Raw genomic sequence first — 15,665 nt, forward strand, 5'->3', positions numbered from 1 at the left:
AAAATGATTCCTAGAGTTTCACATAGCAATAAAAAAATGCCAATCCATTTTAAAGATATAAGTAAATACATATTTGATATGTGTTATCAAATAATTGAGTGATTAAATCATTAAATAATATTGAATTAAAAATAAAATAATATTTAATTAGATAACGTATTATTTATATATTAATAAAATTATATGTACCTATTTTGAATACACAAATATGAACATATTTATATGTGTTATCATATGATTAAATGATTTTGAATTAAAGATAAAATAATATCTAATTATATGATAATATATTTATGTATCTAATAGGTGTAATATTATTTTATTTTTATATTAAAAAATGTGTTAAAAAATATTTACGCGTATCATTCCGGTCGGCAAAAAGAAAAAGCAAGTGACAATGAAAGGGCAGTTCCGTCCGTGTTTCGATTTGACCCTTGACCCCCTCTTTGCTGAAGAAAAAGCGGTCATTTTTGTGACCATTCACAACGTGAAAACCAACAAGAAACTTCTTCTTCTTCTTCTCAATAGGCCACCAAAACCTGACCAAAGTACTTTGCCACGTTCAAGTTCAAACCACAGGATTATAAACAACTGTTACACGTCAAAATATTCATCCTCTTTGATACTATCCAGACACCGTTCAGGATCCAGCTGGTTTTCTGTTGTATATATAAAAGCATTTGATCCTTGCACGCTTTTGCTACTGCAAAACCAGTTGCAAATTGGGTTTGTTTTGCTTTGTCTTTTGGTTTTGGTTTTGGAGGGTATTAAGAGCAGTGGCAAGAGAAGAGTTGAAGCAAAACAAAAAGTGAAGAAGATGGGGAGGACGCTTGATGCGTTGCTTAGAAGGAATTTCAAAGCCTCTAAATTTAAAACCATCGTTAAGCTTGCTGTTTCAAGAGATGCTATAATGAAGAACCAGCGCCAAGCTCGATATTCGTATGCCAGGTCTGATGTTATCCAGCTACTTACCCTCGGCCACCATGAAGAAGCTCTTCTTCGTGTTAGTAATCAACTTTTCTCTCGACCCTTTTCACCTCTTTGCATTTATTTGTTTGTGTGTCGAAATTTTAATGGATTTTTCTTCACAGGTTGAGTATGTGATTACAGAGGAGAACATGTTGGATGTGCTTGTTATGATAGAAAATTACTGCCACCTACTGATCGAAAGAGTCATGCTCTTTCAAAAGAACAAGTAAGTTATCTTGCAAACTAAATTCTTTGGATATTGAGATATGCATGTTTATTGATGTGCATGAATATTTGGTAAGATTAATTACACAAACTCGTACACTATATTCATATAATCAATCAATTAAAATGGCAACAAGTTTTTATGCATACAAGTTATAAATTTCATGAAATTAAAGATTTAAAGATTCAGACAAATCTGATATATCATAATTGATATAAAATTGACTTCAAATCTTTTCAATTATCGATCAATGAAATTAATCTTCTTTTCTCGTATGCTTCCAAAATAATGATATTTTAATGAATGTTTATTGTGCATATATTGGGAATAAGAATTTAGCCTCATTTTATACTAGTTTATTGGGTACTTTCATCACAAGTTCAATATATTTAATAATCTACAAACTAGTTTATTGGGTACTTTCATCACAAGTTCAATATATTTAATAATCTACAATTACATTATTGTGTATGAGACATTTAATAAAATTGATCACGGCATACCCACAAAACATAATTCATTGGATTATATATTAATCCGAGTTTTATTAATATAAAACAATAGCAATGTTTGTCTACCTTTTGGGAAATTTTCTTACATATTTTACATAGGGAATGTCCTGAAGAGCTGAGGGAGGCAGTATCAAGCTTGATCTTTGCATCTTCGAGGTGTGGGGAGTTTCCTGAGTTGCTGAAAATTCGAGAGATGTTAACGATGAGGTTTGGGAAAGAATTTGCTGCTCGAGCTATTGAATTGCGCAACAACAGTGCAGTTAATCCTAAGGTAATTAAGAAGTTCATTGCTTGTTTGGAATGATTTGATGAAAACAATTGTTGCTTTCTTTTACCTTCTTACATGGGGGATTGTTCTTTGGATTTTTATAGATTGTGCAGAAGTTGTCGTCGCGACGGCCTAGCTTGGAAAGCAGATTGAAGGTGCTGAAGGAGATTTCTGCTGAGATTGGTATCACTCTGCACTTGGAGGAAGATGTTCTTGCTGCTGTCAAGGTTTGGAAATTTGCATGCTTTGGCACATTTCAAAAGCTTCTTTATGTTTCATCGCTAAATGAGTATTTTCTATGATTATAGGAACCAAAGCAACAGGAGCCTAAGGAATCGGCTAACTTTGATGATGTGAAGCTTGGAGACGATCCACAGAGTTTCTCCATGGAGTTCGGCCTAGATGAGAAGTTACCTGAATCTGTGAAAACAAGAGAGAAATATAGAGATGTAGGTGCAGCTGCTCTAGATGCTTTTGAATCAGCTGCTTATGCGGCAGCGGCTGCAAGGGCTGCTATTGAACTCTCAAGATCTGAATCACAAGACTATGATTCAGATGATGACGGTGGTTCCAGTCATCTACACGGTGCTTGTTCTGAATCTAACCTTCAAAGTGACAAATATGCAGTCAGAGAGGGAGATGAGGGTTCAAGCGATGGATTGGATTTCGACAAAAACCACCCCGTGGACAACCTTGGCTCAGAATCAGGAGGCAAAGACTTAGCTGAAAATAGTGATGAGATTCATCTCAAAGAATTGGAAGAAAATGACAGAAATGCTGGAGGAGCATTCATTTTGAAACAGTATCCAGGTTCAGAGTCAGAAAATGATGAGGAGGAAAACGAAGTAGCTTCAGATAAAGATGATGACACTGAAAAGAATGAAGCGAATAGACAATGGCAAACAAATAATGAATTGGATTCTAACAGAAAACCAAGCTTGCCCATGATCACACACGAATATAACAGAGTGAATAATGGAGATGACCATCAATGTCTCGCAGTCGAGGAAATAAATAACAAGCATTCTCACCCATCAGAAAAACTGGATTCACCAGAAACTAAAGAGTGTCCGATGATAAAAGCTATGGAGAGGAAATATAGGATGACGAACACACAAGGGTTGAATTTTAGAAAACAATTACATGAACAGAATTCAAACACAGACTGGAAGCAATTTTCAAAGAGGACTATACCAGCTCAGAGGATCTGAAAAGCAGTTTAGTATAAATATTCAATTTTTGCCTAGCCAAAGTTCATAGTTACTCTATTACGCCATTCTTTAGTTCATTTTGCTATGCAGCTGTACATCCAGACTCTGGTTGGAAATAAAGACATTTTTTGAGACATGCTTTTATTCAGAATCTAAAATGATCTGAGAACCAAAATTCATGAGGCTTTCTGATAAGAAGTAATAATTCTGATAAACTCATTGCAATAGAGTGCCTTTCAAACCTTCACTTAAAAAGCCGGTGTTTTGCTATTGACATCAGAATTTTGTCAACGATTAATACTAGACACAAACAAAACAAAATTCAAAACTTTAAACTACACCTTTCTGAAAATTGCCACAAGTTGATTATATCAGTAGCCTGATTGAGAAGATTGATCCTCTCCATCTGAGAAATCCATGGCTTGCTCTCTAAAGTAGCCTTGAGCTCTTCTCAGGCATCTTTCCTAGGCCAAAAGTAATAAGGACTTGAAGGGATTGTTCCATGCCCTGGTACCATTTGGTCCAGCGCAACTCCAATGTCATTTTGCATCCAAAGGAACTTCAATACCATCCTCGGTTTCTCAATCAGCTTCACAACCACTCCAAGCTTCCCTAAATCAAGAAACCACATGAATAAGTACAAAAAAGTAAAGTGCTTTTCTAATAATATTTCATAATAAAGCTTAAGATTTTCCAACTGTTATTTCCTAGACAATCTAACAGTATCAATAAAAGTCTAAATTCTCAGACACTATGAAAAAATATAAATTTTTTACCTCTATAGTGAACCGAAACAGAAAATTAAAATCATTAACAAAAGTTAATAGCATTTTCAGACAACTAAGAACAACCTTTAAAACACTTTCAAACAGTCACGAGTGTTTTTGGTTTTTCTACCAAGTACAAATCCTAACTTCAGAATTGCCCACCCGAAGTCGCTAATGTCAGAAAATTAAATTTATTGTCACTGAGAACAGAGAGCCAAATCTGAATATTTGTATTGGCCTCACAACATACCGTTGGAATAACGTGGGCATGTATTGATTAAACTTTTTGATCGTTTAATAAAAGTAGGTAAAAGTGTAGTCTAAAATAATTTATTTTATGATCCCAATATGATCATTTGGAGACAAACCGATACATTGCATATTATAACTATTAATTTGAATTATAAGTATAGATCAATGAAAGTTATTAGGCTTTTGAAGAGAGAGTCTAATTGACCCTTTTAGCATTAACTAAAACAAACAGAAAAGGTTCTTTCAACTGTAAACGTGTAGCCTTTTCTTTTGGCACCCTATTCCACAACGTATTCTGTAAAAACTAGGAAGGAAGATTTAGCTCAGAGCTTGACATTCAATCTTTTTTTAATTGACAAAATGACACAAACATATTTGTCTATATCCCTAATCTACGAATTACAGTATTTTATAACATGATCTATTTAGAATAATCAAGTTTTATAATTCTGCAATTAGGTTAAATAATAGTGATTTTGCTGACATACTTCCTATTTAAGTATAAAATTTCCACAGCACCGGAGAATCAAACCTACGCAAAACTGTTTCTACATTCAAGCCTTGAAAAACTCTCCCTTGACCTGTGAGTGATTGCCCCAAGGTGAAGTGCATTTTGAGATCAAATGAGCATCTCAACTGCTTTTCAAAGAATCAGTTGATGAATGCCTTTACAAAAACCCAATCAATTTTATTTTTCAAAGCAGTACCGATTTTCAGTAAAACCTCTTTCTACAAAAGCCCCCCAAACGAATCCTCAACTGCTACTTGGTTCACAAAACCAAATAAAGTACAAACCTTTTCTTTCTCCTGCGAGCAACAACAATGGCAATATAACTTTCTAAAATAACATTTCCGAGTTCTTTTTCCCTTTTTCTTTTTCTATACTTTCTATGAAAGCAAACAGAGCATGTAATAACAAAACTTTAACAAAAATAATTATAATAAATAACCCATTTTAAGCATATGCTTGAAGATGACTTCGAAACCTTATAGGGAAATTGTCACTTTTCAAACATTAAATGAAACTTTTATATTTTTAAATTTAAAAAAAAAAACGTTATAAATTTTTAATAATTTTTAATATTTTTAATATTTTTGTCTTTAACCCAAATTTTAAAAGAAGTGTGGTAAAGTAGAAGGTTCTCTCATAAAAGGCCAATGCTTGAATAATATGAGCCCTCTTCTCTCTATATGAACAAATCCTACGCTGAGTAGCTTAGATTTGAGTAGTTTATTACAAAAATTGAAATCTTCACTTATCTTGTGTGGCCAATGAAAGAGAGACCCAACAGCCAAAAGAAAGACCAACTCTCCAATAGTATGAACTCTCTCCCTCTATGTAAAAATCATAAGCTGATTAACTTAAATTTGAATAGTATACTACAGAAAATCGAAACCCTGAGTTACGTTTTTTGGGCGATCGAAAGAGAGACCCACCACCCCAAAGGGAAGCCGCATATAACAAAATCCCAACAGAGAAAACAGGCAGATCCAGTGAGATTTACATGTTGCAGAAGAAGTCAGTTCGTGTCAGTGGTCAAGGACAGCACAAATCCTGTAAATTTTGATTCGAAAGATTTAATCAAATCAATTGATTTGATCTAAAATAAATGAATTTCTTACATATAATCTTGAACATGTTTGGTTTCTTGTCCATTTCCATGGCCAATCAATCAAATTATTCACGTGAGAAATGCATGCAAAAGAAGTCTTGTTCACGTGAACCATGAACTTATTCACGTGAAAATAAGGTTGTTTTATATATTCACAAAATTCTTTTGTTTTGCCCCCACCAAAATGAAACAATATTGATATTATCTAGTTAATTAAAATATCAATAATATTATATACATAATAATGTATCATTATATATTTCGATATTATTTTATTTTTAATTTTTAACTATTTAAACATATGATAATACTTCGTTCTTTGTTCATAAAAATTGTGTATAAAGTTGTACGCATAATGTACTACTCTTATAATATTGGACATTTCCTCTACCTACTATTATAACTTTTATATATATGTATGTCAATGTTCTACATAAGATGAATCTTTGCAATCAAACAAATTAAACTAGTTCTTTTCATTTCTATGAAAATTACAACAGGAAAATTTTATGGTCTAAGATAATTCATATATTGATCATAGTTATCAATATCTTACGATATATGATATATATCTTATGATACGATATGATACAAAAGAAAAATTATACGTGTTATGAGGTGTATTAAATTAATACAATATAGTGGACGTATCTAATGATATAATATGTATTACCGATACAAATTAATATATTTAATTTTTTAGAGAAAATAATGATATAATAAGAGTATGTATGAGACATTTTAAATTTTCAAAAATGTTTGTATTATTTTCCAAATCGATGATGTGTCTATTAGGTTTTTTTATTATTTTATTAATATTTTATTTTTTAAAAACTGTATCATATGATACAATACTCGATACATAATATAAAAAATTACGTATACAATATGATATACGATTTAACTACCATGATATTGATGCTTAAATAGAACCTAAGTTCGTGCAAACTGAATTTTATTGTAATGCATACCAAATAATTGATACTCTAAAACAAAAACCAATGATTTTAGTTAATTAACTTGGTAGAAAAAGGAAAAATGTAATTTTTTTTCTTTTCTGTCAAGTTAACTATTGATGTTTTCTTTTCTAGAAAAGAAACTATAGCAAGTCAATCTTTGTTACACAAACGTATAAATGATAGAAAATCATCAAAATTTTTTATTATTTGACAAAATAAATAAGATAATATTAATAATAAAAGATAAATTACTAAAATAATTTTTTATTTAAATATATATATTTTTAAAAAAAAGCTAAACTATTACCTCAACATTTTTCTAAATCAAGAGAAAACAAAGGAAGGTGATGAACAATGCCAGTAGGGATGGCAACGGGGAGGGGCGGGGAGAGGATATCAATTCCCGCCCCCGTCCTCGTAGGGGATATCAATCTTCGTCCTTAGCCTGGGGATAACAAAGAATCCCTGTCTCCTCTCCATCCTCGTGGGGAAAAATCTCCTCCCTATCCCCGCGGGGAAAAATCCCCTCCCCATACCCATAAATATAAATTTTAATTTCTTCATGTATTTCAATAAATAAAATAAATCATATTTTTTCAAAATATCACTTGTTACAAGAGCTATAAAATATTCATTGTTATTTTAGTTCAAATACAAAGTTTTTACAAAATCTAACAATATACAATAATCAATCTTTTCATTAGTAGATTTGTATGTGATTTGTATGTTCAAATACAAAGGTTATAGTTTTTAGTAAATATGTATGTGATTTAGGGTAATTTTGTAATAACATTAAATTTAATTAATTTGGTTCATTTTCATTTTATAATAATGAGATTCTGAAGTTTTTTTAATATATTAGATTAATAGTTCAGAAATTAGTAAAAACTGATAATTGATAATTCAAAAATTAGTAAAATTAAAGTTATGATTTTAATAAATCATAATGTAAAAGTTTATAGAATTTAATAGTTCAAAAAAAATTATATTAATATATTAGATTAGGGGGCGGGGCGGGGACATATGTATCCCCGTCCCTGAGTCATCCCCGATTACGGAGATTTTTTTTATCTCCATCCCCGCCTATTTTTTCGTTTTTATCAGAGAATCCTCTCTCCGTTAGGATTGGGACTCTTAAAATCGGATCTAAATTGTCATCCCTAGATGCTAGTGACACTGCCTTGCAAGGCATGTCACCACTATCAATATAGCCATTTCGACGCACACCATAGGAGTAATGTCACCATGAACTATTGGGAAGATTGAGAGATTTCCTAGATTTATTTGTCATTTTTTGTTGGGTTTGTTTGTTGTTTATACTACGAAATTTAAAAATGATATCACGATTATTTACCTTCAAATATGAGATATGCGAAGAAAATGGTAAAGGAGAAGACAAAGTATAATTGAGGGGTATTTGTGTAAAAAAAATTAAAATAGCATTTTTAAAATAGTTCCGCCTTTTAAGGGAAGTTAATAACTTGATAAGATTAGAGGAGTTTAAATTAAACCTGACAAACGAGCAAACCGAATGGATATAAATACTCTTGGCTATATAATTATTCTATTAGATAAATTAAGAATTTTATTTAGATATACTGGTTTTGAATCCACACTATTATTATTGGGTTTCTCTTTCCTTTGCCACTCAAAATTGTGTTTGGTGGCCATATGATTCCTTTTATTATAACACAAAAATTTGACAAAAAGTCATTTTAAGTGTTCATCAAATTAATCAAAAGCATGGTAGTCAAATTATTTATCGTTTCATATATTGAAAGCATAATTTGCCGTATCATATATCGAATATTATATCATATCATATGATACAACTTTCTAAAAATAAAATATAAAAATATTAATAAAATAATAAAAATTAATAATTATCACATCATTATTTTAAAAAATATCATAAATACCTTTAAAATTTTAAAATTTCTTATATATACCTCTATTACATAATTATTTTTTCTAAAAAAGTATATCCATCTATATCAGTAATATCTATCATATCATAGTATACTTGCATTGTATCATATTAATTCAACACATTTTATAATATATATTATTCTTTTTTTGTATCGTATCGTATCATAAAATACATATTATGTATCATAAAATACTGATAACTATAATAAAAAATGTATTATTATTATTATCATTATTTTTTAAAATTTTTAACCTAAACGAAGTATTCATCAAAATGAGATACTAATTGTGTAAGTCAACAAAACCCTAACTAAATAGGGTTTTTTTTGCTTCTTTTTTTTTTTTTTGGTATAAAATAGGATTTAAAGAAACCCTTTTATATTATAAAAGTGTGTTTAGAAATGGAGCTATTAACATAATCTAACAATTTTTGTATATAACTTTGTATATAAATAATAAGGTATTATTATATAATTAAATAATTAAAAATTAAAAATAAAATAATATTTAATTATATAATAATATATTATTATTTATAAAAATTAAAAATAAAACATCATTTAATTCACGGCAGAAATGAAAGCAAAATTAGGTGGAACAACGGTTTTTGTTTGGTTGGATTCAGTGAATTGTGATGACTCTTATCACAATTAGGGTGAAGCACGTCCACGTGATAAATGGATGCAAGTGGTCCCTGTTCGCGTGAGAATATCGTCATTTTTTGACAAACTCTTTTATCCAGGGCAGCGATTGGCCAACCAAATTTTAAATTAAGCCCAAAAGACATATTCTCACCCTGGGTTATTGTAAACTCAAACTGGTATTTGTTTCGCATTAAAAATTCAAATTTTTATCTATTTATTAAATTTTAATATTATTGTTTAAAGTAAAATTATTATTTAAAAATTTTATTTAAATTTATATTTTAAGATCATTCTTAAGTTTTAAAATTTTTATTTCTATCCTTTAAATTCATATTTTCTAGGTTTAAAAACTCACTCTCCCTCACCCTCTCCTCTTCCAAGTATAAGGTTGTAAACTTTTTTTCATATACAACTACCCCCAATTTTTTAGAAAATTACAATCGAACTCATATTCCTTTCTCTTTCTCTCTGATGATGATTTGTCAGAAACAACGGTCAGATTTCTTCCTCCTCCCTTCCCTCTCTCTCCCAATCACCCTCCTTTTGTTATCCAACGGTCTTCATCTCAAACTTAGACGGTAAGTCTTCACCTCCTACGAAGACGGTCGAATAACGAAAGGAAGGTGACCGAGAGAGAGAGGAAAGGGAGGAGGAAGAGATCCAACCGTCGTCTCTGACAAATCATCACCGGAGAGGAGAAAGAAAGTTGGGTTCAATTGTAACTTTCTAAAAAGTTGGGGGGCTAGGATATGGAAAAAAGTTTGCAATCCTAGAATTAGGGGAAAAATTGAGTTTTTAAACGTAGAAAATACGAAGTTAAGGTGTAAAAATAAAAAATTCAAAACTTAAGGGTAATCTAAAATATAATTTTAAATAAAATTTTTAAATGATAATTTTATCTCTAATAATAACAATCAAATTTAACTAATAGGTGAGAGTTTAAATTTTTGAAAATTAGATAATTTGAATTTTCAATGACGAAGATATCATCTTTATCTAATAACAAAAACATTATTTTTGTTTTTGAAAGAAATTAGATAATAAATAAATATTTAAATTTGTAAAAATTAATAAACATCACTTTACAATAGAATAAACCTAAATGGGAATAAGTCTTTCATATTAAAAAAAAAAAAAAAAAGCAAACAAAGAAACTTTTCCATAAGTACGAGATTGTATGGCACAAGACTTTAAAATTTAAATAAAAGGCCGAAAAGAAAGCTGTTTGCACGTGAATCTGTTGAAGGTGGAACAAGCCTGTCTGAATCACTGGACTGGAGACATGATTAATGAGTAGTTGTAACCGTGAGTTTGTCGGAAGAGATTTTAGCGGCTTGGGCAGTTCAGGGGCGGCACCAGTCGTTGCCTCAAAAGCTAGAAGAAAGCTTTTATTAAGCATAGCTATGGCTAGACACGTCAATTGGGTCGGGTTGAAGGGAGGCACGGCACAAAACACGAAAAAAAAGCACGGCACGAGAAAGCCTGACCTGACACTGTAGCGTATCGGGCTAGGCCCATGTGCCTACTGGGCCGGGCCTCGAGCTTTGATATTAAGCCCGTGGGCTGGCCCGGCCCGGCCTAATACTGTTTATATATATATATTTTTTAATTTTAATTGGCAGATTTTCTGCCTTGTGCTGCTGGCTTCTGCGGCAGAAGCCAAACAAGGCTTCTGCCTTGTAGCAGAAGCTTTGGCCTTTATTTTTTTTATTTTTTAATTAATTTATTTTTTTATATAAACCTATTTAATTTTTCTTCATTTTCACTCCCATTTACAAATCTCTAATCTCAATTATTTTATTATATTTTCAATCTCATTTTTTTGCTTATTAATTATCTTTCAAAATATATCTAAATTCGTAAATAATAATTCTTTGTGTTTATAATTTTATTTTAATTTTATCATTACAAAATATTACAAATAGATTAAATATTAAATGAATTCAATCTATTTGAATATTATTATAATATATATTTATTTATGTTTTATAATTTGAAAAATAATTTGTTTAAAAATTTTAAAAAATATTCAAAACCCGGCCCGGCCCGGCCCATTTAAGGCCCATTTATATATGGGCCGGGCCTTGTGCCTTCATATATTAATGGGCCGGCCCGGCCCGAAAGCCCATCACTATTTGGGCTTTAGGCCCGGCCCGTTAGCCCGATGGGCCGAGCCTGAGCCAGCCCGACCCATCGACACCTCTAGCTATGGCTTACTTATTATTTTTTTTTTCCCCGAAAAGTTTAACCTTGGTATAATATCAGTAAGATCCCCCTCATCTATATGACATTCTTATAGAACTTTTCTAATCAGATTGTATTTTAATTCAAAATTCTTGCGTAACATCTCTCTATATATATACATAATAAAACTATACATATTTATTTTAAATACACAAATAGATTCATATCTGATGTATATCATCATATGATTGAATGATTTTAAATTAAGGATAAAATAACACTCAATCATATGATGAAACACATAAATACATATTTATTTATGTATTCAAAATATATATACATAATATTGTTTATATATATATATATCAATGGGATGTGTGGAATAGATCACCGAACTTTAGGGTTTTCTAACACTCATCACTTGCTTCATTCTTATCATCACTTTCTAAGGTAAGTTCAATTTTACATGAAATTAGGGCAAACAATCAAAATCATTTATTAATTTATATAATTTAACAACCTTGAAAGATGCAATCCATTCTATATTTCTTAATATGCATCAAAATCAATATAAGTCTCTAAAATTTTTTCTATTTACATATTATTCTATTATCCTGATTGTTAATTTTGTCATAACTCTATCCGTATGGATAAGTTTGAACATCTAATTGTCACAAGTTAACTGAATTAAAACACATCTGATCCGATTGATGTCTTAAATATGAAATTTTGACTTGATTGTTATAGAACAGTTGAAAGAAGTTTGATTTCTCTCTATTTCTCTCTTATATGTTAATTGTTGATCGGCCGATGGGGTAAGTTAATTTTGTTCACATAATGAGCAAAGAGAGAAAAAGCATTATATAGTCATTAGGTAAATAACAATTACACCCCATCAGAGTGTCCTATTCTAGAAAAACCCTTTTATATTGACAGATAACATTTTAGCCCTTAATTTATTATTAAATCTAAACTTGATGTTTATTACACATGGACCACACAAATGAAAATATTCTTACATCTTATTCTTTGTATGTTTTTATTTTTGTTTTTGTTAAATAAAATATTTGTTTCGATGCTTGTAAGAACTAAGAAGGATCAATCACAAGAAAAACATTGATATTTTTATATAATTTTGACAAATAAAAAAAATATATTTATATATTATTACAATTTATTCATGACTGAATTTTACGGAAAAAAATATTTTTTTATATTCATAATAAAATTTAAGAAAATAGTGATGTGGTATGAATTTGATTTCTAGTTCAATAACTAATAAGAGTTTATTAGTTTAATTAACTCTTTAATTACTTTTGAATGATACGAATAAAAACACTTTTGAGGTAAAAAAAAAAAAAGTGAAAAAAAAAGATAACAATAGACATATATAAATATCAATTGGTTATTAATTAAATTAATTAAATTTCAATAAAATCACAAGCTAATTAAAAAAAGAGCATTGTTATACGCCTAGTTAGTAAAAACACGTACTATTCACGTTTAGTTTGTATTCTCATTTAATTCGAGTATTAAACAAGTCGTTCTGAATTTTTGAACCTAAAACATATTAAATGTGTACTTTATACAATTCCCATATTAAACACGTATTTTTGTCATTTTAAACATTTTTGTTTTTTATGATTTTTTAAAGTATGAAAATATTCTTTATATTTTTAATTAACTATCATAATATCATAATCATGTAAAACAAAAAATTCAATTTTTTATCATTCAAATCATTAACATTTATTTTATATTTTCAACGGTACTATAAAGATATTCAATAGATCTCTCATACACGTTTAATTTTTTTAACTCAAAGATAAACAAGTCATAATATTAATAATCAAGTTGCGTTAATGGAGAAAGAGAATGAAAGGTTGGGTCAATTGAGAAAGAATGTGAAATGTTGGGTTAATTAAGAAGGAAAGTGAAATGTTGCATTGACTATTTGAGTTAATATATTTATTGCTACTTGATTATTAATATTCATATGAGCCGAACGCGACCAGAACATAGTTTCGGGCTCAAGTTGGCATATATTAATATTTGTCATTTGGGTTCGGGCTCACGTATGCTAGGCTCATTTTAAATTCATTAGAATAAAATTCGTATCGAATTCGAATAATTTTATTTTGAATTCGATTTTATTTTTGAATATATAATTAAATATATAAATAATACGTTATCATGTACTTATATATTATTTTATTATTAATTCAAAATTAATCGAATATATAATGATATATCATCTCTATACCCAATTATATAATCACAAATGTGTATGCATTGTTTTATTATTAAAAAAAAATCCTCCAAGTTTCAACTTTTTTTTGTCTTTCTTACTCGAAACGTTTCTTGGAAACTACCTCTGAAACGCTTCCTTAGTCTCTCACACTGCCTATAAAAGGCAGCTCAAGCTTCACGTAAGAACCCATAGATGAATTTTTCTACCGTTACACTTTCTCCTCTTAATTTCTCTTTCATTAGTTTTCGTCCTACAATTATATATACTTCGTAGATATATACAAAAATTTAAAATCCTCAATGAAGAATCCATATATGAATCTCTGCTCTATCTCTTTCATCATAATCGATCGATATAAAGATTCTCAAAACTATAAACATGGTGAAGGAGGAGGTAAAACTGACCATGCCAGAAAAAAAGATGCTCTGAAGAAAGAGAAGAAGCAGGTAATAGTTTATTATATTTCTTTTCAGAAGGGTTTCTTCAAATTCGCTAGAATCTCTATAAAATTAGGGTTTTGATAGACAATTTTGATTTGCATAGTTCACAAAAAGCTTTGTATTTTCTTGCACTAGTAATATTCCAATATCAAAGTTTTTTTTTCTTTTTTGTTCTTCTATAATTAGAAAAAATATATATAATTTTTCCTTTTTTAATTATGTACTTCTCACTGTTTTTTTCTATTCTCCTCTCTTTTACAGCAGGCAAGGGATGCTGAAAGTTACCCATGAAAATTTGTTTGGAATACCCACTTGAGCAAGATATAATAAATAGCTTGTGTGTTTGAAACACTACGAGGTTACATGGTTAAAGAACCTCGACCTCGGACCTTCATGAAACTATTTTTGAAGGATTAGGAGGTTGATGGTTAAGTAACCTCGATCTCAAACCTTTCTTCATACATTTACAAAAGTTATTTTTTAAGGATTAGAGAGTTAATCGATCAGATTATCTTGATTTCAGACCTTCTTGATCTCAAACTTCCGCGAAACTCAAATTTGAAGGATTTGAGGATTTAATGGTTAAGAAAACCTCAACCTTGACTGCAAACCTTCCTCTCATGAAGTAGTTTCTTATAGAATTCTCATGGGAGTTTAATGTTTGACTTTAAACGTTAATCTGCCAAAAGTTGTATCTTTAATTTCATTATTTTATACCTTGTCCTCAGTTAATAAAGTTTTTGAACAGTCCATTGACAGTGAAATCATTTTTGCTTTATTTTGAAAGATTCGTTGCTCAACAGTAGGATCTGTGAGTGAAGCTGTAGTTGCTATACTTCATATGTGCTCTCATTTTCAGTTTCAGAATCATTATTTGCTTCAGTTACCATAATCCAAGATGTATTGCTATTGAGAAAATAACGAGGGAACTTCCTCTACAAGAGGATATGAGTTTAAATCTACGATATTTTAAGATCAAAATTTTAATTTATTGGATGCGGATCTGATTAATAGATTTAAAGTTTGATTAAATAAATGTCCACTTTATTAGTTTGATTGTTATATAGAGTGTGCTTATCAATTTATCATGTACGAAAGAGAAAAAAATTATGAGTCTCCGTCTTTTATTAGTTGCTCTCATCACATTATTTTCTCAAATAACCAAACTTGCAATTTATGGGCTAAGCCTTTAAGCTAAATTTTAGAGATCTAAATGATTTATATATAATTTATAGTAAAAATTTCCGGAAGGCACATTGGCCCAGACGGGAATCATGGTGAATTGAAACATTGTCATTAATATAATATGATACACAATATATATTATATAATATGATTAGATATGAGGATTTTGATCCGAATTTAGAGTTTCCAACCTTCTTCAATCCTAATGAGGAGGGGATTACTCAAAAAATAAAAAGAAGAGTACGGGACGAAAAC

The 15,665-nt window shown here is 29.9% G+C and overlaps 1 protein-coding gene and 1 long non-coding RNA gene across 2 annotated transcripts; both read left to right on the plus strand.

Annotated features, from left to right (window-relative positions):
* The first annotated feature begins 388 nt into the window (after nt 1–388).
* Nucleotides 389–3,320, plus strand: LOC123197467. Its single transcript, XM_044611786.1, has 5 exons — nt 389–1,003; nt 1,092–1,195; nt 1,807–1,978; nt 2,080–2,202; nt 2,284–3,320. Exons 1-5 carry the CDS (start codon nt 398–400, stop codon nt 3,184–3,186), a joined length of 1,908 nt encoding a protein of 635 aa, XP_044467721.1. The 5' UTR covers nt 389–397; the 3' UTR covers nt 3,187–3,320.
* A 10,656-nt stretch (nt 3,321–13,976) lies between these two features.
* LOC123198271 lies at nt 13,977–15,060 on the plus strand. Its single transcript, XR_006497993.1, has 2 exons — nt 13,977–14,231; nt 14,487–15,060. It is a non-coding gene; the product is annotated as an uncharacterized LOC123198271 (long non-coding RNA).
* Nucleotides 15,061–15,665: the final 605 nt, after the last annotated feature.

The sequence above is a fragment of the Mangifera indica genome, chromosome 15, assembly GCF_011075055.1.
Source record: "Mangifera indica cultivar Alphonso chromosome 15, CATAS_Mindica_2.1, whole genome shotgun sequence".
Lineage (NCBI taxonomy): Eukaryota > Viridiplantae > Streptophyta > Magnoliopsida > Sapindales > Anacardiaceae > Mangifera > Mangifera indica.